The following is a 27,920-nucleotide window of genomic DNA, read 5'->3' as shown; positions in this document are numbered from 1 at the left end:
TGCAAATAAATAGATATGATCAAAATAGTATCAATCTCACGAAGATTGCTGAGCCATTTTGGGAGAAAATGAGAAAGCCAGTCATGTGATCCGTGACGTAGAGATGGAAACCACAGGTCCCTTCCCATCAACAACAATGCTAATCAAGCAGACATCAGAGCCAACAATGATGTCCTTTACTTTTTATCTCATTAGTTATGCAAGATTGTATGTACTTCTATGTATTTATTATATATTTATTGTATATACATTTTTTATTTTATTTTTTTAATCTTCATATGTCTTTCTTGTAATTTATCCTATATCTCTATTCATGGTTCTTACTATTTTACAAGTTTTATTATTTTTACTTAACAGCATTCCTCAGAGGGAGCCATCTGCATCAGGGGTTATCGGCCGTGCTTGTAGGGGCACTTTGTGTCAGCGTCCTGGTGCCCGCGGTTTGATGACCCTTGGTGCAGATGGCTCCTGTGATAGTGTTTACTCACCTGTCTCCTCTGTACTCAGCCATGCAATCATTTGTTCATATAGTTGCATATGTGTGTATTTGTGTGTGTGTGTGCGTGTGTGTTTGTGTTTGGTATTGTGTCCGCACGTGCGTGTGTGTGTGTGTGATACTCGGGGATCTGGGTCAGTGGGGTATTGTTTTTAAGTTTGTAAAGCATTTTGCGTTGCATTTCTATTATGTATGAAGATCACTTTATAAATACAGTTTGATTTAAATTGATTTGATTTGATTACTTTGGGAAACAATTATGATCCAGAATCTTACATTTATGAGTCCGAACACAAAAAGGATGAGCAATAAGTTTTAGAAGCCGAATGCTAAAAAGATGCAGATTTATTGAAACACTATAGCATCAGCAGAATTGCGAGGTGCTTAGCATACAAACTAACCATAATAAACCATAATAAAACAAACACTTACTGTAATATTTCCACTCTCGCTGGGATGCCAACCGACGGGACGCTTACCCAATTCCGATTAGATGAAGATTCAATCGCAATCCTCACAAAGGGTTAAAAAAAAGTTCCTGAAGGAAGTGTCTTTTGGGGTCTTTTTCACCATCCCAGGGATGTGAAACTCTACCAGCCTGTCAGTCCATGGCCACATTTGTCTACTACCAGGTGAGAGATGCATGAATTAGAATCTAGAATTAACTTTTAGCAAGTTTGAGACCAAGCAGAAGCAGCCATCGGCTCAGTGTGTCAACAATAGCAGCGTAAGCTACCATTAGCTCACTGCTATCAATGCGTCGTAAAATAGTCCGTCTGCGTTAGCGCTTATAATAACAATAGCACTCATGTTTGGTTAATTTTCAGGTCACGACATGTAAATGGAGTACTGTTGGCGGTTTCCGGATGTCTTAATAGAGAGTATAATGAACACTATAGAGGACCCCCGATCTGTTGACTCAATTGTTGGCTATTTATTTACGATTTTGAACGCCTAAAAAAAGCCAAGCATATGTGTTATTGTCTTACATACGAATTGTGAATGATAAACAGCACATCTTTGTGTAACTTTTGCATATTTCCAGTACAACTGATCTGATAACATTGTAAGAGTGCAGAAGCATTACTACCGTGATGTCAATCTCCAAAGATAGCCGAAGGTATTCGCAGCGGGATATTCAAAACGGCTGACTGAATTTGTGGCATTTTTTATGTTTAAACTGTGTTTTTTCACATACTTTACGGATTGTAAAGACATTTAGATATGCTAATGGACACAAAGAAACACAATTAAGCATAAAAAGTAAACTTGTTTTTCCACTCTACTCCTACTTTAAGGTTTTAAAAAGCTAGTGTCAATACAATGCAACAATATTTTTTAGTGCATGTAAACATACCAAGTGTGTGTGTTAGGGCTCCTATATTGGGTTCAGTGTGGGATAGGGGGCTCTTTGGGAGACTTGTGTATGGGGGCCCAGGATTTGTTGCTATGCCCCTGCCTGAGTGGAATTAGCGGAATACATGAAAAGGTTTGTAATGCACATATTGGGAGGAGGTCATCCGCTCTGCTGCTTAGTTGGGTTGGTGGATAAAGGGATAGACGTAGGCAAGTGAGAAAAAGTGAGAAGGGAGGGTGGGGGAATATAAAAAAGATGGATGGCCTCTCTCTGTCAGAACAGTTATTTAGTGGGGTGCTGTAAACCTGTCTGGGAATGAGCAGATTTGAGACTAATGAGCAAAAAGGAGAGCAGTTACAGTGAGCAAACAGTCTCAGCACTTCTACCAAATGAAGCAAAGCTGCTACTTCCAACTGCACTCACGCAAGTATGTCTGTGCAGCCACACATGCGCCTCCATTTAAATCAGTAATCAGCATTGCAGTTAGTCCGATGCATGGTCACACATATCATACATGCAATTCGGGCAAGGAAAAAAATTACATACTGTGTGTCAAGACCAGGCTGAAATGAACGTGGGATTCTTCCGTTGGTGAGCTTTTTCTTACCTGCATAAAATTCAGGCCCATACATGGCTCCAACCACTGGATTGAGCTTCCAGCCTGCAACACATACATATGCACACGTAAAAAGTCAGTGACAGAGAGAGTATAAACTTGTATTTATTTAAATGCATGGCAAAATTTAACAACCATGCCACTTGACCAACACTCTCCTCTCCTCTACTGTTGCAAAGTTAGCACCTTTTACATTTTTTGTTCGAATACTTATTTCCCTCAATCAAAATAACTTTATGTTATTTTTATGGGTTTCTTGTTAGAATACATTTACAATAAAAACACAGACAATTTATTTGCCTTCGTAAAGGCAGTACAAAACAGCAGGGGGTCTAATACAGATTCCCCACACTCTAAGTGGTTGTGTTTTAGACTGTATTATTCTTATAAATTGTAAATATTAAGTGAAAGAGAGGCTGTCAGGCAGATTATCCTCCCCTAGACCTGGATAGAAAATTAACAAATCAAATCAACACAGTTGCACACATTCAGCACATCATTTATTATTTTACATAACTTTGCTTCCAAATCATCCTAAAACTGATACTGTTTTCTATTTATTTCCAATTTGACTTACAAGCCCATGTCTTTTAGGGTTGTTTCAAAGGATCACGTACATAACAGAGCAGAGAGCAAACGTTGCATCAACGTAATTTCCTCATTGTGGGATGACTACACGTCTATCTTATCCTATCCTTAAAAAAAAAAAAGGTTCATGATGTCTACAAATAAAATAATTACTTTTTTTTAATGCATTCATGAGTGTAATCTGTTCATTTATTCCATAGTCCTTCTCATCAGAGTGGCTACAGCTTGTAAATCACATGTTTGATTTGGTTCGGTTTTTCGAAGGAGCGTGTATGTTATATGCAGTATTTTTTAATATTTTTTTTGACAAATTATACTATAATGTAACTATTCCATAATCACATTCATAAGACACAAGTCAACCTCTCCAAGTAAAACAATTGGAAGTAAAAGATTTATGGCTTCACTTTCAAGGGCTGAAAATAAGCTCTGCACATTGAGCTAAGCTTTCTGCACAACCTTGCTGTGAGGATCTCTCTCCTTAAAGAGCGAGCCTACAGCACGGAGGAGGCTTAAAATTACCAAAGCCGAGGTTTCGTATTTTCACAGAAATGTAAGATTGTAAGGACCCATCCAAATTAACATATCTAGGCATTTTGATGTTGTTTGATGATTAAAAAAAAGCTCTAATTATATTTGAGACTGTAGTTCCATGCAAATAATGTTGTTATATGAAAAGGCGTGAAGGATCACGCTGATGCAAATTTTAAAACGCAGGCAGAGAAGGATGCAGTTGTCTGTTGCATTCGAAGGACCCCGCATGCTTTAATGAATTTACGTCAGACATCACGCAATGCGACGACGTCAGAATGAACGCACACCGCGAAGGATGCAAAACATGCAGCCTGAACAGTCAATATAGTACGGAAACCAAACTGTTTGTTGTAGGACTGGGCAAAATGGCAAAATAAAAATATCACAATTATTTTTTTATATCATTCGATCTCGATTAATATCACCATTTTTTATTTTAGCGGATTGTCCAGTGCAGGATTGTACAGAGTACCACATCCTTACTGTTTACTAGTGCAGTATCTTGTAACAGACATGTTTGATTGAAGTAATATATGCAAACAGCTGACAACTGTCATATCTATATATGATTTTACAAGAGGTGCAACAGTACAGGCTACAGTCCGTACCTGTTTTTAGAGCCACGCTTTTTCTTCTTTTTCGGTACGTTTTGTGGGGGTAAAGATAACTTTTTTCCCTCTCAAAGTTATTTTGTTTTTTTGCTTGTCATCACAAACATTCTGCAGTAAACTCAGTATCATTGAAGTAGTGAATACTATAAGACTTTTATTTACTTAACAATACTTTCAAATGGTAAATTCCATTCATTCAACCATCTTCTTCCGCTTATCTGAGGTTGGGTCGACGGCAGCAGTCTAAGCAGAGAAGCCCAGACTTCCCTCTCCCCAGCCACTTCGTCCAGCTCCTCCCGGGGGATCCCGAGGCGTTCCCAGACCTGCCGGGAGACACAGTCTTCCCAAAGTGTCCTGGGTCTTTCCCGGGGCCTCTTACCTCATCTGGCTCCTCTCCATATGGAGGAGCAGCGGCTTTACTTGGAACGACAGAGCTTCTCACCCTATCTCTAAAGGAGAGCCCCGCCACCCGACGGAGGAAACTCATTTCGGCCGCTTGTACCCGTGATCTCATGACCATAGTTGAGGAGGGGGATGTAGATCGACCGGTAAATTGAGAGCTTTGCCTTCCTGCTCAGTTCCTTCTTCACTACAACGGATCGATACAGTGTCCGCATTACTGAAGACGCCGCACTGATCCGCCTGCAGATCTCAAGACCCACTCTTCCCTCACTCATGAACAAGACTCCGAGGTACTTGAACTCCTCCACCTGGGGCAAGATCTCTTTCCCAACCCGGAGATGGCCCTCCACCCTTTTACGGGCAAGAAACATGGACTAGGACTTGGAGGTGCTGATTCTCATCCCGGTGGCTTCACACTCGGCTGCAAACCGATCCAGTGAGAGCTGGCCAGATGAAGCCATCAGGACTACATCATCTACAAAAAGCAGAGACCTAATCAGGCAGCCACAAATTCGGAACATAAAAGTTATGAGAGGAACCACCACCCCGGTCTGCCAATCCAGAGGTACCGCCCCCAATGTCCACGCAATGTTGCAGAGTCTTGTCAACCAAGACAGCCACACAGCATCCAGAACCTTAAGAAACTCCGGGTGGATCTCTTCCACCCCCGGGTCTTGCCACCCGGCTTTTTAACTACCTCGGCAACCTCAGCCCCAGAAATAGGAGCGCCCACCATAGATTCCCCAGGCATTGCTTCGTTGTGTAGGTGGGATTGAGGAGGTCTTTGAAGTATTCCCTCCACCGATCCAATCCTCGGCTACATAAGCTAGCTCTTAGGACGTGGGACGTCACCTCGCCGTGGGGGAAGGAGCCTGAGCTGGTGCGCGAGGTGGAGAAGTTCTGGCTAGATATAGTCGGACTCACTTCGACGCACATCAAGGGCTCTGGAACCAGTTCTCTCGGAAGGGGCTGGACTCTCTTCCACTCTGGCGTCAGAGTAACCGCCATTTTTAGATTACCTCGAAGGAGTACTGGAGTGTGCTCCCTCAGGTGATTCCCTTGTTCTGCTGGGTGACGAGGCACAAAGCTGATTTAACATTAATCACGCCGTGACGAGACTGACTATCGCGATGGTGTAACGAGATGGTCACACACATACACGGACATAAACACATGCAAACTTACACAAACACATACACATTCACAGACACACATGGGATCACGGTCAACGAAGGCGGATAGTTCCGTGCAGGATTATACTGAGTATCGTTGCTTCCTTACTGTGGTAACATTTCCGTGTTTGATCGAAGAAATATGCTAACAGCTGATCACCGTGATTGAACTCAAATTAATCGTGATCAACGATTACGATCATATAATCGCCCAGCCATAGTTTGTAGTGATGTAAGTCCCACCACACGAAGGCGACAAGAAGAACAGGGAGTCTGCAACCAAAACAAGTGGAGTAGCAACAAAAGACTTACTTTAATAATAATAAAAAAAAACAAAAAACATTTTTACTGGCAGTCATGTCAATCAAAATACATAATGTAATATATTTACGCATTTTGGTTGTGTATGCGTTTTAGGCGTATCTGAAACAATAGTCTATAAACACTAAATACTAAGGATGTATAACGAGTACTGATTCCTAATTTGGTCGGTCCACAAGGAGGAGATGCTAGGACAAATGATACGGCTAACTGTATTTTTTTTAATCTAGCTGACCAGCTTTATTATTAGGACACACTGTCACATTCACTTAAGGTGTTGTGCTACGGATACAAAAGACATTGGTACGATCTGATAATAAGCTGAGAATAATCACAAATAAGGGAGCAATACCACACATAAGTTTTCAACAACAATATTTCCTCTTCCTCAAAAGTCTCTCATAGTTACGCACGCTAATAAGAGTTAGTGTCAGTTTGAAGTGAACACTCTTTACTCATGACTGCCACTACCGCACATGATCAACCGTCCTCCCTAGCGATCCAGTAATCCACAGGTCAATGTTAATCAAGTCAAAAAAATGAAAAATGAAATCTATATAATAATCCATAAAGTTGCTCCGAAGCAAGATAGCATCTACTGATAGGTTTCTGGTCGCTGTCTGACGTCACTCCGTTGTGTCGTGGTCGCGTGGCATCAAAACACACCTTGCTTCAATGCACACCCATCTAACATGCTAATTAAGTGTATTGATTTATACTACACATTTGATATGATGAGTAATGTAAAAGGTCTATGCTCTGCACATTATTGCCATATATACAGCTGAGCTTAATTGCAGTTAATAGAAACAAAGTGATGGATCTGTTTGGTCTTTACAAGAAGATGACTTAACAACTGCATTGCACCTTGCTCTGCACGCATAGTTGACTTGTTTAAGACTTAAAAAGCAGCTGGTGATAAAATACTTCCCTGCTGTAAGATGTTACATGATGTTGGTGGTGTACAAGCTATTGTGCTCATAAAATGGTCATAAAAAATATATAGATATATATTTTTTTACATCTTTTTTATACATCTTTATGTACACCAAAATACATAAAGTAGGACCGATAAAAGTACCTATCAAAACTGGTATTAATAAGGAATATTGAAAATGATATTGGTGTCAATGAAATCCTAACTATATACATGCCTAATCAATATTAGCGGTGTAACGGTAAATGTATTCGTAAGGTATGGTATTTATTTTTCGCATTGGAACTTTTGTTTCAGTACAAGTGTACCAATTTCCTACACAGTACATTGATTAAGGGGTAGGAAGTGTTTATGTTGTTAAGGTGTTTACTCGCTAAAAAATTACAATGCAGCCCAGCTCTTGACTAGTCGGAGTCTTGGCTCGCGATAGTGTCGACCCTGTTCGATTGTTAAAGTCTCCCTTTGGAGGTAAAATACGAAAACGGACATAAACATGGGGATAAAATGGGACCATTTTTATTGGCCCTTGGATTATTGCAAAAAACCACAATTAACTAATTTATAATGACACATATTATTATGTGTCATAATTACACATATTATATCACCTATAACACAAAAGCTCTGTTAATCAGATAGCTTGGCATATACTGATTGATCTACAGCATATTGTATTAGTTTTGGCATTTTTAATGCATCAAATGTATCAAAGCATCCCCTTGCATCCTTCTTTTTTACTGTAAGTGACTCTCCGTGGAAATAGTTAAACAACTCCGGCAGTAAACTATTACATGTTATTTCATATTAATGTTTAGAAATTATTTTCATTAGAGCATTGTATTAAATGCAAAATTAGGTTGCAGCATTTTTTCTGTTTCATTTTAAGAATCATTAAAGCTTTTTTTTACAGAAAAAGTATATCAGCTTTATGTTTTCCAAATTACTTTAAAATCATGTATCGTTACACCCCCAGCAAAACAGCGTACAAGTTACTTATTTGGCTTTTATTATTAACTCCTCCAGCTCCAGTTTTCCATTGATGTCAATCTCACATCTGCCTGCTTTTTGCCATTCACATGACATTTCAAACCAAATGCATCCTCCATGACAAATATTACATTCATCAAAAGTAAACAACTCTTTGTACTGTGTGACCTGCATGTGCAGCATGTGTTTTCATTCAAATCTAAAAGTAGGTTTACTTGATAAATAACGAAAAATGTATGCTGTCTTATCTGGGCAAGTTATACATACAAATGAAATAGCAACTTCCTGACTACACACACCCAAGGTTGTGCATGCCTGATTCCCAACAATATGCTTACAGCAAATTAAAAGATACCGTTTTCTCTCAGGGATTAGAATTAGTATAACAAATAAAGAAATACAAACCATAATCTTACCGTTTGTATAAGGGTTCGCCACCTTTTTGTTGGTCATTACTCTTGCTGTGGCATTGTTAACCTGTCAGCAGGCAGTCAGATGTTAGCATCAGGAGAAACAGGATGCACAGAACCAAACAGTAGAAAGCCCATCATAACCATTCTCCATGCCCTGTTTTTTAACAAGTCAGGCCACATGCAATCAGTCAAAAGTTTGATTTAAATGCTTGAATACACACAATGCATTTCATCCACAGAAGTCTGATGGAAAATTAAATGATCAAAACATTGTAAAAGATGATTAGAAAGTGTTAAGCTGCAAATATCAGTTATTCAGAACACATTTTGCAAATTAATGTAAGATTTGGGTGGAAAAAACATTGCGATCAGGATTATACAGTCATCATAGACAAGTTATTCATTTACTTTTGTGCAACGGTTATGTGGTACTAACCGCGATTGTACCACCGCATCAGTGCAGTCATCCACAATACACCCAACAAATACACAAACAGAGACCACCATTGGCAGCCAGGTAGTGTTTCTTTAAAAAACACAGTATCAAGAGTAGTAAACAAATGCTTAAATTTGGAAGACGGAACATCAGGTCAACCTTTTTGAGTACTGAGAGTTGTGTAATAGAAATGTGATGTATTATTAATATTTTTAAATATAAAAGCAATAGGTAGTTGTGCAAACATAATTCAACATTACAACTGTAAGTGCGAGTCTGAAGTTGTCAGAAAACTGAGTGTATCTAATTAGTCTTTTAGCCTCAAGAAAACAAACTCACGTTATTCCGTGCGCATGCACACACAAACATGCCTCGATCGCCATGAGCAAAGTAGAATTCATTGTTTGTGTCAAAACATTGCAAAACACTCAAAACCACGCTGGGTCGCGCTCTCTCTGTCTTTGTCACAAACACTTACAGATCAGATCAGGGTTCAGCATGCAGCGTTCAAGGTGCAGCAGGCAGGTGGAAGACACGAGATGAATGGAAGAGAGGGAAGGTATTGCAGGAAACTTCAGGCAGAAGGAAAAAGGAAAGACAGCGTCAGGGGCGGGAGGAGAAGGGACGAGAGAAGGGGAAGGCAGAAGGCAAAGACAGAGAGGAAAAAAAAACCAGGCACCTCTATTTTGCGTCCTTCTACGATTGTACCATTTAGTTTCTCTCGTGCACGGTCGGCATCTGCGGTTGTTTCAAATGTTACAAACCCAAAGCCCTGCAGTTGCCAGGAAGTGGGGTTAAAAAGCAAGAGATAAAGGGTGGAAATAATATAAAACAGGTAAAGAAGAGAAGAAAAAGACACAGAGCAGAAATGAGAAGTCTGCAGGTTAAAATAAGGTTTGGAACTGAATACTCGGATGTTTGGAAAAGGACAGGACACACACAGGGATTGAGTACAGTACAGTGAAATACATATATGCAGTTGTTATCCTTTAGAATGACGTAACATCAACATGGCATAAGGAAAATGGGGGATAATAAACAATATTTGAGCCTACGACAGTGTGCTGAGATAATTTTTCTCCATTTGTGCATTTTACCTAACCTGACTCTCGCTAGATCCTTGTAGTTTGCTGAGCTCTACACAAGGATCTGGGACTTCTCAATAGGAGATGTATTTCAGAAGGCAGGGCCTTGTAAAAAAAAAAAATTGTATGTGATTGGATAATCCACTTGTCTGTTATCTTGAATGACGTGCTACTTCAACCACTCACATCCAAATCAACCCGTGACGCTGATGAGAGCGACGCTGGGAAATCCAAACCAGGCCGGAAGAAGAGCCAAAACATCCCTGCCACCAATAAATGCCTTCAAAATCGTTTTCTGTTAATCTTTTAAATAATTAATATTCAATAGATTCGACAAAACAGTTGCAATAGCAGAATCAATGTCAGCACACGACTCCTCGCTGCATGCCGCCATTGTTGTTTGAATCAAACAAAGGAGTTTGCAATGCCTTCGAGCCCAGATCCTTGTGTGGAGCTCAGCGAACTACAAGGATCTGGCGACTGTCAGGTTACATTTTACCTCCACCAGGAGGTATATATGACTGCAGGTCATATATTAGTTAGTTAGTTAGCAACATAACTCAAAAAGTTATGAACATATTTTGCTGAAGGAACAACTGATATGATTTTGGCGGCGATCCGGATCATTTTGACTACGTTACGTTACGTTTACGTCATAAAGTTCAACTTCTCTCTGTGTATGTTCGCATCAACCAAGGTACCACTGATAGCGACACACACTAGGTGTGGTGAAATTACCCTCTGCATTTGACCCATCCCCTTGTTCCACCCCCTGGGAGGTGAGGGGAGCAGTGAGCATCAGCGGTGGCCACGCTCGGGAACCATTTTGGTGATTTAACCCCCACTTCCAACCCTTGATGCTGAGTGCCAAGCAGGGAGGTAATGGGTCCCATTTTTTTTATAGTCTTTGGTATGACTCGGCCGGGGTTTGAACTCACGACCTACCAATCTCAGGGTGGACACTCTAACCACAAGGCCACTGAGCAGGCTAATAAATAGCTAGTAGATGACCAACAGAGGATTCACTCCATTTATTTCAGCAATTAACCAAAGAAGTTATGCACAATTTTTAATAAACTTTCAGAAAATGTCATATAGGTCAGGATCAAGTGATTATATTTTGGCAGAGGTGTGGACTCGAGTCACATGACTTGGACTCGAGTCAGACTCGAGTCATGAATTTGATGACTTTAGACTCGACTTGACAAAATGTAAAGAGACTTGCAACTCGACTTAGACTTTAACATCAATGACTTGTGACTTCACTTGGACTTGAGCCTTTTGACTTGACATAACTTGCTACTTTCCCCAAAACCTAAAGCTTAAAAAGTTATTTGGGAGCGCTCCGTAGCTTTCATTTTGTACATGTCTGTCTATCAGTGTGTGTGCTGCGTGTCAGCGTGTGTGCTCTCAGTACAACAGCCAATCAAATTAGATCTACATTGTTTTCATCACACAGCATTCAGCCAATCAAATTGCAGGACAACCAATGAACAAGAGTTGTCAAACAACGCGGCAGTGAGAAAGATTTATACCAAAGTTGGTTTCGTTCGGGTATAAAAACTACGACTTGTCAACAAAAAACGAATTGCCGTATGCAAATCACGCAGTTCGAATATTACAGACGGAGACGCAACAACTTCAACAAGATGCACAAAGAAGGGTAAGTTTTGAATGTAAGATAACGTTTATTGGCTAAGTAACATGACTTTTATTTGCTTTGTAGTTAAATCAGTGAGGCTGTAAACTCACTGCTAACGTCATAACCATAGACATCTTATAAGTAGACGCAGCATCGAGCGCTACTGCTTACTGGCGCAGACTAGACGCGGGGCCGCCATCTTGGAGTGGTGATCCGCTCCACTCAGTGCAATTCATTTGGCAGGAGCAATGAACTGTCAGCGCATTTAATTCATTTTACCTCACTGAATACCACTCATTTTCACGCGCTTTTTTGTCATACGTGTAGCTATGATAACGGACACATGTTTTATTATTCATAGTTTGCTTAACAGTAATATAATATTCTTATATGCTATGAGTGACCAGACGTCCGAGATCAAAACTGGGAACATAATCCCAGAGAAGGGGAAAAAAAACGGTCAGCTATTTTTAAGTTGAAGAAACAATATAATTAGGTTATATATACATGCGTATATCCTACATAAACAATGTATGAATACATTAAATATCTATATATGTTATAGACCGTATCTCTGTTGCTGCAACAGCAGAGAGTTTATTCTGTCTTGACACTTTGTATTGATATTTTGTATTACATTCTTCCCTTAAATGATCATGTTTACAGTGATTGTTTTATATGTATTTTTTTATGTATGTCGCTTTGGATAAAAGCGTCTGCCAAATACTTAAACATATATAAACACCTGAAAGTCTTTATATCAGCTAAAACCACCAATCTGTTTCACTGGATTCAGAATAAAACCAAATGCTGTCTTACCCAACAATGTTAGTATTTGAATATTGTTACTTGAAGACTTATTCCTGGTTACAATTATACTGTTAAGAAAGTATTGTCTTATATTTTGCCTAAAATGAGAATGCATCATAATCAGTGGCGGCTGGTGAATTTTGTTTTAGGTGGGGCTGAAAGTTTGTAAACCAAACCCCTGTAGGGGCGTCATCCTCCCCCAGAAGATTTATTTGTGATTTTCACATACAAATATTGAAGATCTTTGCTCCTTCTCAACTCTGTGGTAATGTTATTTTCATAAAATACAACCAATAGTACATTAATGTTAAATCTTACTTGTGAAAAGTAATCCCCCGATTCCTATTTTCAACAGTCCGCTCATTTGAGTAGTAAAACGCTGAACACCAGCCCGGTATCTTTGTTTTCTACCTGTCAACTGTCAGTTTAGGCTGCTCGCCGGCTCCTCATCACCACTTCAAGATGCAATTTGCTCGCGTCACAGCAACCAATACTGCGTCTACTTATAAGATGTCTATGGTTATAACATCATTTCAAACACGGCAATATGTTGCGTCCACTGCAGTTTGCTACCTTATTCATACTTTTTGTCAAGTGATTTTTTTAAGCAGGGTTGCATGAGGTACCTTCACATAACGTTACGTTAGTCAATGTATCACACACAGTAACATAACAGAGACGGCGGTCAGCAGCACCGCGTATTTTAGCCACCTACAAAAAGACAAACATAGTCAAATAAAGGTCAGTTAAAATGTATACTATATTAAGATTATGTGTACATATTGCATAGGGCCCTGACATCTAAAAAGTACAACTCTGTTCATTGTTATGTTCATGTATTTGTTATGTTTTTCATGTGTGCACACACATAAACACACATACAGTATGAGATGAGATCAATGAGATAAGGTAAGAACAGAATAGAAACTGCTGTGGAACTAGTTACAATGCAATATGCCATGGAAATACAATGTTAACACTTTTGTACAAATAAGTACAGTTGCACTTGTTTTTGCAAATGTGTTTATTCTGTAAAGGAATGACTTAAATGTTTAAAATTGTTTAAACTATTAAAATGACTGGTTAATAGTGCTATTATGAATTGCAATGTCAGTACTATTTTTTTTCCTGCTATTTCAAATGCACTTGTTTTAATAAATAAATACAGCGGTTTAAAAGCATACACAATCTGTGTAAAAATATTAGTCTGTGGTTAAAAGGACTTGAAAGGACTCGAAACTCAAAATGCAGGACTTGTGACTTGACTTGAGACTTTCCAGTCTTGACTTTGGACTTGACTCGGGACTTGCCTGTCTTGACTCGGGACTTGACTCGAGACTTGAGGGCAAAGACTTGAGACTTACTTGTGACTTGCAAAGCAATGACTTGGTCCCACCTCTGTATTTTGGGGGTGATCGAGATCACCATCTGGATTGAGTATTTTTTTTGTTTTTGTTTCTTTATTACTGGGAGATAGGGCCTGTTGGAAGTTTTCACTCTTCAAGTGTGTTTCTAGTTTTATACTAATTGTTTTTCATAGGGTATTTCATACACGTCTGTAACAGAGCCCCTGCATTAATTTACAAATACAATTACAACAAGAGAAACACTCAGAGTTTATAACTTTTGTGCTATGTTGCTAACTAACAAACAGATAGACAGAAAAAAAAGGTTTAATTCATAACCTCCTGGCGTAAGTAATTAATCACAGGGTAAATGAAATTGCCGTTTTCGTGCATGTTTGTTTTATTCCTCTGTCTCTTCTAAACAGGCTCCAAAAGGGTTCATACTTTGCATTAGAATGACCCTCGTGCGGTCAACCGCTCTCTTTATCTCTATGGGTGGAGACGGGGCCCCTCGTATACACGCACAGAAAAGTTTCAGCCTTTTATAGTAAACATAAGGTAATACAGTAGCCATGATCATGATCACCAAAAAAAAATCAAATCACTTGTTGCCTATCTAATTTCCTGAAAGTTTCATCAAAATCCGCCCACTAACAAACAAACAGACATACAAGTGGTTAAATAAATTGGTAAAGGTAATACAACTTTGTACATGAGCAGAGCTTTCTTATCCTTGCAAAAAATGAAACACAAGCATCGTGTTGTTGTGGTAGAATTCAGGTTAATACTATTACTATACTACCACTATTTTGAAGCTTACTTCGCACTGAACAGGAAAAGTTAAAGTTAAAGTACCAATGATTGTCTCACACACACACTAGGTGTGGTGAAATGTGTCCTCTGCATTTGAGTCATCCCCTTGTTCACCCCCTGGGAGATGAGGGGAGCAGTGAGCAGCAGCGATGGCCGCGCTCGGGAATCATTTTGGTGATTCAACCCCCAATTCCAACCCTTGATGTTGAGTGCCTAGCAGGGAGGTAATGGGTCCCATTTTTATAGTCTTTGGTATGACTCGGCCGGGGTTTGAACTCACGACCTACCGATCTCAGGGCAGACACTAACCTCAAGGCCACTGAGAAGTCATGTCTTGGAGCTGTGTAACTAGACAGTTATGTTGCTGTTGTAGTTTCATGCTGCACAGCAATAATGATGAAGTTGCTATAAAACATGTTGACATAAACAAATCAATTTTTCATTTCAACAATTTCATAGGTTTCAAATTGTCTACAACAACAGTGAACAATGTACTAGTATGTCAACATCAACTAAAACAAGAACTTTATAGTACTGTATTTTCTGGTCCATAGAGCGCATAGAATATAAGGCGCACTGCCGATGAGTGGGTCTATAAAAAGGCGCACTAAAGGAGTCATATTTAGATTTTTTTTCTACATGTAAAACACTTCCTTGTGGTCTACATAACATGTAATGTTGGTTCTTTAGTCAAAATGTTGCATAGACTATGTTTTACAGACCAACTTCGAGCCGCTTTCTGACCGTCTCTTCAATATGCGACGTTTTGTGGGCGGTCTTATTTACGGGGCACACCTTCGACAGCGTTGTCTCCCTGTCATCTTTGTTGTACCGGTAGTTTTTAGAGCTTCCATAGCGAGTCTACTGAGAATAAACGTTTTGCTTCAGTTGAGGAAGCCTCAGCCTTCTTGGGATGTGTGCCCAACCCCTGAGGTCACTGTACTTTACTTTTTTCCGTGGCTGGGGCTCAGGCTGAGCTCATGGCGGCTAGCGCTAGCATCACGCTGATACAAACCTTTCGCCGGTCTGTTGAGGCTTTGAGAGTGCTTTGGCAACTTACTGCCCACCAACTGCGTTTTTGACTTGGAATTTCATGCGGGTGTTTTTTTTTCTTTGTTGGGCTTGTATTTTAACCATTGTCTCAAGCGAAATATGTAAGAAGTCTATGCTGCGACGTTTTGTTTCAGCTAACCACACTATTTGTTCTGTTACTATAAAGTGTTGAATCATTTTGGTTGTGGTACGCTCAGCAGTAATGTCACATATTTCACTTCCAAATATTAATACTAGTGGTTCGATTGCCAAATATAAGTACAAGGGTACTTTTGTCTTGCTGGAGTGGTTTACGATGGGTGAGTATGAAAAATGGAAGCTGTATAGATGTGTGTGTGTGTGTGTCTGTTTTTGTCTCGGCCTTACTATTAATTTTTTCTTCTCCCCTTGCTTTCTGCCACCTTGCCCCGCACCCCCCCCCCCCCCCCACCTCTTAGAAGGGCTTTGTCACAGCTAGTCTACATCTTTTCTACAAAGGGTGAGTGATGTCTAACATAACTGTTTTGCAAAATCTGGGCTGCAGGTTCGTTTCGTGGAATGTAAATGCAGCAACCAAGAGGGGAAAAATTAATTTCTATTTGAACCAGCTCAGAGGGGATGCTTATTTTCTTTAGGAACCGCACCTGCAGACTTCGGAGATCATGCGTCTTAAAAGACCATGGATGGGCCTCATGTTTCATTCCAAATGTTTTGCAGGCAGGGCAAGGGGCGCGGCCATTATTATTGGCAAAAACATACTATTTAAACCCACAAACGCTTTTGAGGAGCCAAATGGGTGTTTTGTAGCGGTTTCTGGCAAGCTATTTGACATTCTGGTTATTTTAGCGAGTGTTAGTGCTCCAGTGTTGTTGCCAATAGATTTGTCGCATGTTCTTCTCTTCCCGATATTGGTAATCAAAACCCGATTGAGGGCGGTGACTTAAACCTCATTCATGACCCTGTTCTAGACAGGTCCTCCTTTAGATCTGTCATTTTGACCAACTTCGCTAGCACGTTGAATTCTTTGGTAGATCAGCTTGGCCAGAGTGACCCATGGAGATCCCATAACCCCTCCAACAAAGTTTTGTTTTCCTTTCTCACGCTCACCAGATAGATTTTTTGTCTTGCAGACAACAGGTTATTAGATTGGATCACTACCAGTGAGTATCACCGTATAGGTTGTGTTCGGAAAAGTGACTTTGGAACGGAAATTAACAAAGTGGTGGGCCAGCAAACCAACATGGCTACTGTGCAGTGAAGGATATATACATATATCGTCATATATCCATATTTTGTGTTACTTATTAATCATAGTCATATTACATATAGTTAATGTTCCATATTGTACTCTTTGCTTTTCTAATCATCTCATGACAAAGTGCTTGCACTGGGGATGGCCTTGGGGTGGAAGGCAGAGAGAAGGAATCCTCCTTGCTTCCCTTCTGAGGCCGACTCTAGATAAGAAGCACAATGAGCATGTGTTTGAGGTGAGACAAGTGAGGGCGGGGGGGAGATATTGAAGAGGAGAGTGCATTCCGGGATGTTGTCAGATCAACTTGGGCTCCGCATTTATATGTGTTGTTCGAGGCTGGTCTCTATTCTCAAATATTTGAAAATAAATGACAAAATACCTATCCTGTGCTTGGTGGTACATTTGAGTTCAGTTTATAGTCATCTAAGGAACTTGGGACTGACCAGCGTTTTACATCCCACTTGGAGGAACATCTGGTCAAACGCAACAGCAGCTAACAGAGTGTGACCTATCTGAGTACACGAGGGGCCTACATCTTACCACTAAAAGCAGATACGAGCAAAAAATGCAATATATGCAATCAAATCTAACCCTATACGTTATCAAAATAAGTTTTGTCGAGTGATTTCAAGGATTATCCTTCTGTAGCGTTCACAGACATGTCAAACTATTAGATGCTCCAGACATCATTCTACACAACAAAACATATGACAAATTGGAAAAGCATGGAAATATACAACTGCTTTGTGTGTGGCTGGTCAGGGAAATTGGTATCAAGACTCTCCCAGATAAATCATTCATCGTTTTTGCTATGGTAAGGTTGCATTTCATGATTTAACTTTGCGTCTACAGCCATGTTCGTTGCTTAGTTTTTGTTGTACGTGGCGTTTATGAATATGCATGTTTTCCCCGTCTTTATCAAAATATAACTAGATCTCAATGTTGTGTATGTGCTGAAAGCTTCATTTATGATTTTTGCCTTTGGCAAAGACTAAACTCTTTTAGGTTTTGCTAACATTTGCTTTCTTTTATTTAGACTCGCCGAGTTGGTGCGTTACGAAATAGTCATAGCAAAAATGTGATTTAAAAAATACAAATAATATCAAGATAATACTTAAATGGGAGATACGAAATGTTAAAATTATATGTAACAAACCTTTAATGAAGTGATTTGCAAACGTGTGCAAACAACTCCGCCTTCTTCGACTGGAGTGCATGCTCCTTTTCTGGTCTTTTTTCGTAAAATCTTGTACTCTTCCACCCTTCTTCATTACCTCTCGAGGAACTTTGAAGAAACCTTTATCCTTTCTGCAATTTGAACGTGTTATGACCCGTTGCCCGGATCATGCTTTGTTCAGTCATGTTCTGTTTAGTTTTAGACTCCATGAGTTCCTGTTTCGTGCACCCCTGGGTTTGTTTTGGTTACCATGGGTGCTGATTGGTTTCACCTGCCTCTGGTTAGTGTTCGGCACGCTCACCTTCTGCCGGTCACTAATCAGAGAGCTATTTATTCAGGTTGTGTGCCACACACTGTCTGGCTTTGTTATTTGCAATATACAACGAGTTGGTTTCTACTTGTTCTCGATTCCTGATTCCTGTGCTAAGTAGGTGCCTTAGCTTCCCGTGCGATCGGCACGCTTTCCTTTTGTTTGTTTCCTGTCTTTTTGTATTGCGTATGATTTATGAGGAATAAATCATATTCCTACCTGCACGCTTTGTCCGGAGTTGTCCGTCTGCATCCCGGGAGAACAACCCACGCAGTAAGATGCGACCCCAACGTTACAGAACGAAGCCAGCCATATACTCCTCTCCTCGGGCGAATAGCAGAGTGTTTCCGCTTCCATCGCTCTTAACACCCTCCACGTACCTTCATCAACCTCCTCGAAGTCCGTTGCGAGAGAACGTATATATATATATATATATATATATATATATATATATATATATATATATATATATATATATATATATATATATATATATATATATACATATATATATATATATATATATATATATATATATATATATATATATGTATGTGTGGGAAAAAAATCACAAGACTATTTCATCTCTACAGGCCTGTTTCATGAGGGGTTTCCTCAATCCTCCTGAGGATTGAGGAAACCCCTCATGAAACAGGCCTGTAGAGATGAAATAGTCTTGTGATTTTTTCCCCACACATACATATTACGCTCTACCACGGTATCGAGCACTATTTTTTGGATAATCTAATTAAGACATATATATATATATATATATATATATATATATATATATATATATATATATATATATATATATATATATATATATATATATATATATATATATATATATATATATATATATATATCTCGCAACGGACTTCAAGGAGGTTGATGAAGGTACGTGGAGGGTGTTAAGAGCGATGGAAGTGGAGACGCTCTGTTATTCGCCCGAAGAGAAGAGTAATATGATGTGGGGTCCCGGAGGTTCGCTTGTCCCCATCAACTCCTTCTGGTCCGGGGACATTGCCACACAGCCGTCCCGGACGCGTCGGCGAAGACGGAAGCTGTCAAAGAAGGCTTCGACTCGCTGTCAGGACGCGCCAATCCCGCAAACTCCTCCTCCGGACAGAAGCAAGCTACAAGCAGCCCTGTCATCCTCGCCACCGATGTTTGGAAATCCAATCAGTCACTTCGCCAAACATTTCACCGACTGTGCTGTCAGCCAAATGGAGACCGACGCCGATGACGTCACTCCGCTGTCGCCCTCTGATGTCGTCACCCCGCCCACTGGTAATGACGTCAGAGAGCAAGAGTTTTTTTCTGCAAATCTTTCTGTCAGTCTCCCGCTAAGGACATTCTTGCAACCATAGCGGAATATCATAACATTTTTTTACGGACTCGCTCACCAAGTCTGTCCCTGTCCTCCAGGACTCAAACTCCGCCCCCGATGACTGTGGCACCGCCCCCAATGACTATTGCTCCGTCAACAGCACATACTTTTTCCTCCTGTTCTTCCACACAATCTCAGGTGGGGGGTGCAAATAGACATTTTGGACAATCGAGAAGGGAGGAGTTTACCCCCTTCCTGACCCCCCCCCCCCCCCCACACCCCTAGAGACTGTTCCAGATATCACGGAAAGCGTCTGCTATACGCTTCCTGAGGGGGAGGTGGGGTGGGGGAGGGGGGGTGGGGGGGTAGTGGTTAGTGCTGAGAGCTGTGCTAGTGGGGTGGCAGATCTGCGCCCAGCCAGGCAGCAACCTCTGGCGCGGCCACCACCACCTGTCCTTCGGCATGTCAAGCTGCAACCCCCAGCCAGGCCACCTCCGCCAAAGTCACGGCTAGCACCGGCTTCAGCACCAAGGCTGGTTCCCGTACCAGCACCTGCTCCAAGACTGGTTCCCGTACCAGGACTAGCTCCAAGTCTGGTTCCCGTACCAGGACCGGCTCCAAGTCTGGTTCCCGTACCAGCACCGGCTCCAAGGCTGGTTCCGGCACCAGCACCGGCTCCAAAGCTGGTTCCCGCACCGGTCCCAGCACCAAAGCTGGTTCCTGCACCGGTGCCAGCACCAAGGCAGGTTCCCGCACCGGTCCCAGCTTCAAGGTTGGTTCCCGCACCGGTCCAAGCACCAAGGCTGGTTCCCGCACCGGTCCCAGCACCAAGGCTGGTTCTCGCACCGGTCCCAGCACTAAGGTTGCTTCCGGGTTCCTGCACCACGGCTGCTTCCGGTTCCAGCACCAGCACCACGGCTGCTTCCGGTTCCAGTACCTGCACCGTGGCTGCTTCCGGTTCCAGCACCTGCTCCAAGGCTGCTTCCAGTTCCAGCTCCACGGCTAGCAGCACCACGGTAGCCTCCTTCGCCTGACGCTCAAGCTCCAAAGGTGCCACCGTCTGAGAGCTGTGCTAGTGGGGTGGCAGAGCTGCGCCCAGCCAGGCAGCAACCTCTGGCGCGGCCACCACCACCTGTCCTTCGGCATGTCAAGCTGCAACCCCCAGCCAGGCCACCTCCGCCAAAGTCACGGCTAGCACCGGCTTCAGCACCAAGGCTGGTTCCCGTACCAGCACCTGCTCCAAGACTGGTTCCCGTACCAGGACCGGCTCCAAGTCTGGTTCCCGTACCAGAACCGGCTCCAAGTCTGGTTCCCGTACCAGCACCGGCTCCAAGGCTGGTTCCGGCACCAGCACCGGCTCCAAAGCTGGTTCCCGCACCGGTCCCAGCACCAAAGCTGGTTCCTGCACCGGTGCCAGCACCAAGGCAGGTTCCCGCACCGGTCCCAGCTTCAAGGTTGGTTCCCGCACCGGTCCAAGCACCAAGGCTGGTTCCCGCACCGGTCCCAGCACCAAGGCTGGTTCTCGCACCGGTCCCAGCACTAAGGTTGCTTCCGGGTTCCTGCACCACGGCTGCTTCCGGTTCCAGCACCAGCACCACGGCTGCTTCCGGTTCCAGTACCTGCACCGTGGCTGCTTCCGGTTCCAGCACCTGCTCCAAGGCTGCTTCCAGTTCCAGCTCCACGGCTAGCAGCACCACGGTAGCCTCCTTCGCCTGACGCTCAAGCTCCAAAGGTGCCACCGTCTGAGAGCTGTGCTAGTGGGGTGGCAGAGCTGCGCCCAGCCAGGCAGCAACCTCTGGCGCGGCCACCACCACCTGTCCTTCGGCATGTCAAGCTGCAACCCCCAGCCAGGCCACCTCCGCCAAAGTCACGGCTAGCACCGGCTTCAGCACCAAGGCTGGTTCCCGTACCAGCACCTGCTCCAAGACTGGTTCCCGTACCAGGACCGGCTCCAAGTCTGGTTCCCGTACCAGAACCGGCTCCAAGTCTGGTTCCCGTACCAGCACCGGCTCCAAGGTTGGTTCCGGCACCAGCACCGGCTCCAAAGCTGGTTCCCGCACCGGTCCCAGCACCAAAGCTGGTTCCTGCACCGGTGCCAGCACCAAGGCAGGTTCCCGCACCGGTCCCAGCTTCAAGGTTGGTTCCCGCACCGGTCCAAGCACCAAGGCTGGTTCCCGCACCGGTCCCAGCACCAGGGCTGGTTCTCGCACCGGTCCCAGCACTAAGGTTGCTTCCGGGTTCCTGCACCACGACTGCTTCCGGTTCCAGCACCAGCACCACGGCTGCTTCCGGTTCCAGTACCTGCACTGTGGCTGCTTCCGGTTCCAGCACCTGCTCCAAGGCTGCTTCCAGTTGCAGCTCCACGGCTAGCAGCACCACGGCAGCCTCCTTCGCCTGAAGCTCAAGCTCCAAAGGTGCCACCGTCTTCCTTGTCTCCCGCGACCTCCAGCACAAGCGGCAATCAGGCGTCCGCACGCGCGCACGCGGTGTCCGCAGTGGCCAATTAATGGACGCAGACAGCAGCGACGCCCACGACTTGGGCGTAAGACTCAAAGGCTGCTGAGGTTTTGGCGCCACTCGCATCCACCTTCTCACCGGCCACAGCCTCACCTGCTGCAGCGGCGTTCCACTTGCCGACGCCACTTGCCGACGCCACTTGCCGACGCCACTTGACTTGTCCTCGGTGGATTCGGGGACACTTGGCCTGGCGACCCACAACCAAGTCCTCCCTCAGCCCTCCTGTGACTCCTGAACTTGGTCTTTTTTCTTTTTGTGTTATTCTGGGGACATCTGGAATCTGTCCTTTAGGGGGCGGGGGTACTGTCATTATCCGTGGACCGGATCATGTTTTGTTTAGTCATGTTCTGTTTAGTTTTGGACTCCCTGAGTTCCTGTTTTGTGCACCCCTGGTTACCATGGGTGCTGATTGGTTTCACCGGCCTCTGATTAGTGTTCGTCACGCTCACCTGCTGCCGGGCACTAATCAGAGAGCTATTTATTCGCGTTGTGCGCCACATTCGGTCTGACTTCGTTGTTTGCTGGATGCAACAGTTATGTTTGGATATTCCTGGTTCTTGTTTCTTGATTCCTGCGCTAAGTTGTTACCTTATCTACCTTATCTAAGTTGTTACCTTATCTAAACATTTCAGTGTGTGTATACTGTAAGTACTTTTTAAGCACATTCAACAAAACCGCAATAACAATGTAAACCGTGATATTTTTGGTCACAATAATCGTGACATGAAATTTTCAAATTGTTACATCCCTACTTCATTGTTTTGTATTCAAAAACGTGCACAGCTTTCTTTATATTTAATGTGCTTATCCATGTTGGAGTATTTATTTGTTTTTGTTGTTCCATACATTTTTACTTGCACTACACCTGCCATCTCTGCATCTTGGAGTTTCAGACCAACACAACCGTAAAAAAACTAATATTGGAACCATACAGTAAAAATATTTATAATTGTTAAAGACAAAAATTATATATTTTCTGTTTTTTGAATTCTTCATTACTTTTTTGCCTGCTAAGCCATGGGGGTCTTCTGACCCCAGTTTGAGAAACCCTGGTGTAGTGTGCACATTCATGTGTGTGCTCCTGTGCTGGTCACGGTAGAGCAGCCATGAGCCATACAATTACACTCTCAACTACATTACTCAGCCATGACAGACTGAGCTCAAGGGTGCAGCTCGGCCATGAGACCGTGTCTGAGACCAGCTGACACGCATGCAGACCATACGAACTAAAACATACCTCTTAAGTACAGTTTCAAAATGTGCATTAAGACACTCACTGGCCACAACATTAGGTACAATCCAATGCGATCTAGAAATACCAAAGAGAACCTTGTTTCCTCAGGCTTAATATAGACTAAGGCTGAACGATTTTGGAAAAAAATACAATTAATTTTTTCCCGTCTATATTGCGATTTAATATGTGATGCATTTTTCAAAAACACAAGCAATAAATCAATCGGTATTACAATAAACAATATCAGTATTATTATACCTATACTCTTACTTATAAATAATACAATTAATAAACTTACTAAACACTTTGACTTGCAGTCTTGTCAATACAGCGCTTTTATTGTGAAGGCTGAAAGTGTGTTTTTTGTCTTTGAGTTCTTACTTGACTGTTGTGATGTGTGCAGCACAAAATGTTGAATAAAATGCTGCTATGAGCGCTCTCTCGCTGACGTCACTTGGCAACGAGTACCGCATTTTAAAGGCACACACACTCTGCTCTCATGAAACGTCTCTCAACTGCATATGCCAGATATTAGAAGTTTGTTTTTTAAATAACGCATTAATAACTTTCCCTAGTAATTAATTACATTTATTAAGGAGTAATTCCGTTTGTAATTGAATTACTCTTTTGGTAAAGTGATATGTAACTATAATTATTTACTTTTTTTAAAGTAGTTTTCTGAATCGCTTTTTTTATTACATCGCGATTAAATTGCCAATGCAATTAATCGTTTAGACTGACTGTTTAGACCTGACTTAGGCAAATTACAGCACGTTAAGATTTTCAATCCGACCCGCCGGACTTTTCCCACTATTTTTTTTAGACCTTTAACATTGGAACTGTAGCTGCCATTATGATGTGTAGTGCTGTTTTCAAATACCCGTAAGTCATAAACTATACAAAGTATTTCAATGGTTGGAATCGGCGCTTTTGGGTGATTTAAAAATTATTACGGTAATCTACGTCACAGCAGCTCAAACGAGGCAGTGTGGGCGGACAGTGTTTCCAGAGCGGCCAGTCTGAAACAAACGGAAGCACATTTTTACAACAAAGTTCTGCAGAAAAGTGATATTATGTCAGATTGTAGGTTGGTTTTTTTTACCATTTGTGTTCATATTTCATAGTGTTTGTTGCATTTTTGTTTTGTTTTGCTTGACTGTAAAATATGTCCATCAAAAAGGTGGTCTCAGAAGTAAAAGAAGAGCGATGTTCATATGTTGTTCAGTGTTATATCGTTCATAGTTAACATCGTAAAAAACACATTCTTTAATTTCATGTACATTCTGGATTTCTCCTTTAGTGAAACATTTTTTTAAAAAATCCGTTCCGTTTTTTGAGGTGGTCTTTCACAACGTTTTTAGCATTGTATCAGACCTTATTGTGGAGCCAAGCACACATACTAAACAGCAGATTTTTACATATACATATATCAGTGGCGTGCGGTGAGGTTAATGTCTGGTGAGGCACGACTGCATCATCACAGTCAAATTTAAAAACATATGAACCTGCAGTGCAGGTGTACCTAATGTTGTGTCCCTGCGGTCGTTCGCGGCTCCTGCAGCGCGAGCATTGTTGTTTTTGCACTTTTTGGCTTCTTGTTAAGTGACTTTTTTTGGGTGGATTCGGTCTTGCACGTGGAGGGTTTGGGTGTGGGCTTTGGTTGGTGTGGCCGCGGTGCTCCCGTCGGGCAGTGCATTCTGCGGCGGAGGTGCTTGGCACCAGGAGGCGGGGTTATGATACGAGCCTCACACAGTGTGTCTCCGCAGCACATTTATGATCGCTCAGCACTAAAAATACGTTACACACATACAGTTGTTGACAAAATACACTGTACATTATATACCTCAGCTAACTAAACTATGGAAATGTATAATATAATTCATATAGCAATACGGTCTCACTGCACAGCAGGCCAGCAGTTAGCCGAGTCGCAATCCATGGTGAGGCACAAGTGCCTCAACTGGCTGCTGATCATCTCTTCTCAGTATTTGAACGGCAAATGTGAAAATAAAAATAAAAATAATCTAAAACTGGTGAAGTTAAATGGAAAATAACTTTAGTATAATCACTGGATACATATAACAATTTAATTACTTTTTTTTTCTTTCCATGATGGCAGGTGAGGCCCCGCCTCCCCTCCCTCTAGTGACTGCACGCCACTGACATATATATATATATATATATATATATATATATATATATATATATATATATATATATATATATATATATATATATATATATATATATTAGGGCTGTCAACCTTGACGCATTACCACATGTGATTCAATTTTAAAAAATTATCATGGTATCAAATATGAATGATGATTAATCACTTCTAGGTTGAGGCTGAACCCAGAAGACGTGCACAATTGTAACACAGTCTGTGATCACGATGAGAGGCGGCCTTTTCGCTTCACAACAGAATTTTGGATACAACTAAGGTAACTTGTTGGTATTGCAGGAACAAACGTTTTTATCATAGGTACAAATCCAGTTTAATCCATCTTAAAGCGAAACATCTTACTTGAGTGTTGTCAATCCTCTTGGCGACCTCTTTTGTAAACAGCTTGTGACTTTTCCTGGGGATATTGGATACTTTTTTGTGTCTTGGAGACTATGAGGTGAAAGCAAGCAGCAGTCACCGTCCTCATCGAGCTTCTCTGGCAACGTTCACTGATTCAATGTTTTCAACTAAAGTAGCACAGTTAAGTTAAACATATGCCTTTGCTAAACAGACAGCCACTGCATGTAGGACACCTAACATCTGTGAAGACCAAGTCTTCCAAGAAGATGTCATTCATAGCACCACAGCTGATCTGTCGTGCACAATTACAACAGGGATAAACCAACTGTACTACACAAACAAGAGCATCAACTTGCAACTACAGACTGGATGTGAATTTATTTTGTTTACTGGAGAACGTTGGAACGTTGAGTAAGTAATCATAACGAGAACAAAAAAAGAGATCAGCATTGTCATCTGAAAACTGGAAACAAACTTGTTCGTTTCAACAGCTGTTTAAAGTAAAGAAGAGTAAATGGTGCACAATGTTAATGAGCGTGTTTACTTCATTATTGATTAGTAACTGTACATTGATTGCAAGATTATTGCAAACTGCACAGACTTAAAAACATGTTTTTTTTACTATATGTATTTACTATATTTATTTTCACCAAGTTTTGAACAAATCAATGACTGGCACTTCAGTAAAACATTTAAGAAATGTTTCTGTATGAAATTCTGAGTACTAAATTGCACATGTACCCAAATATTGGAGTATTTTCTTCAGAAAATGTTATTAATGCAAGCAAATATTAACCCATGATTAATCATGATTAATCACAGGTTTAGAGTGTGGTTAATCTTATAAATACTGTTTATCATTACATGTGTGTCAAACTGTACTGCATCATACAGAGATGTGTATCTTTTATTTTGGATTCAATAGATTGATAGGGCATACCCAATGAATTGTCCAATGAGTGAACATGTGATAGGTCCATCTCTTAAGTAACACTTTTCCAAAATCTGTTAGTACCATAGAGCAGAGGAGTCTAAAAAACACAGATTTTTATTGGCCCTCTGGGAATATTCTAACATACAATTAAACATAACATATATTTAACTATAATTTACAGCTTAGCATATTTGATCGACACTGGAGTGGTTTCAGTGTGTTTGGTAAGAAATACAAATAAAAGTGAATAATATGCTGGCGACTTGTCCAGGGTCTACCCCGCCTTCCGCCCGAATGCAGCTGAGATAGGCTCCAGCACCCCCCGCGACCCTAAAAGGGACAAGTGGTAGAAAATGGATGGATGGATAATATCAATATGGCCATTCTTTCTAAAAGTTTGCACAGCCATTGTTTTCCATGCATTGCATCCCACTGGAAACTCTTCAATGTGTAAAAAATATACTTTTTAAAATTGCCAAGCCCATGAACCATCAAAACTATATATGTCTCACAAACATAGATTTGTTGACGAAACTCGTAAACAAATCACAACTCATTAATGTTTCACCATGTTTGTGTCATCAGGTCACGATACAACACTACATTATAGTAACTTTCATGATATTGTGTTTTTTTTTTAGCTGTTAAGTTTCAACAGTTATTATCAAAATTACTATTAAATGAGGATTTGTATATACAAAGCCTGCTAAGCCCTATAATCAGGCAGCAAAAATCTCACATTTTTGTATTAAACACTTCTAACAGTGAAGCTGTCGCATTTGTGTTTTAGTTTGATTGCACATTTGTTAAGGAGATCGATGCACAGCTTATTCAAGGACAGAAGGGTCTGAGACAAAGTAACACAACGTAAAACATGTACTGTCAGTGTCACTTTCTCTATTTTGCTACTTTCAATGAAGGTAACATTTTTTAACATAATTTCGGTAATCAAAGTTGTCCTGCTGATTTCAACCAATGTCTTGTCAAGTACTTTACTTATGTATTTATTACTTATTTTTTTGTTTACTTGCTTACACA

At 41.6% G+C, this 27,920-nt stretch overlaps 1 protein-coding gene across 10 annotated transcripts in view; it reads right to left on the bottom strand.

Annotated features, from left to right (window-relative positions):
- Positions 1–27,920, bottom strand: part of rbfox3a (RNA binding fox-1 homolog 3a) — a 1,185,382-nt gene that overhangs the window by 121,645 nt on the left and 1,035,817 nt on the right. For 8 of the 10 annotated variants that reach the window (XM_062056429.1, XM_062056431.1, XM_062056424.1 and 5 more), the window contains 3 exons: positions 9,550–9,642; positions 8,438–8,498; positions 2,461–2,514 (listed from right to left, as the gene is read on the bottom strand). In XM_062056429.1, the coding sequence (XP_061912413.1) occupies positions 2,461–2,514; positions 8,438–8,498; positions 9,550–9,642 (208 nt within the window). The remainder of the gene's footprint in view (positions 1–2,460; positions 2,515–8,437; positions 8,499–9,549; positions 9,643–27,920) is intronic. The other 2 variants (XM_062056433.1, XM_062056434.1) reach the window with 1 other exon arrangement.

Source organism: Entelurus aequoreus, linkage group LG08 (genome assembly GCF_033978785.1).
Source record: "Entelurus aequoreus isolate RoL-2023_Sb linkage group LG08, RoL_Eaeq_v1.1, whole genome shotgun sequence".
NCBI lineage: Eukaryota > Metazoa > Chordata > Actinopteri > Syngnathiformes > Syngnathidae > Entelurus > Entelurus aequoreus.
This window is presented reverse-complemented; position numbering and strand designations above follow the sequence as displayed.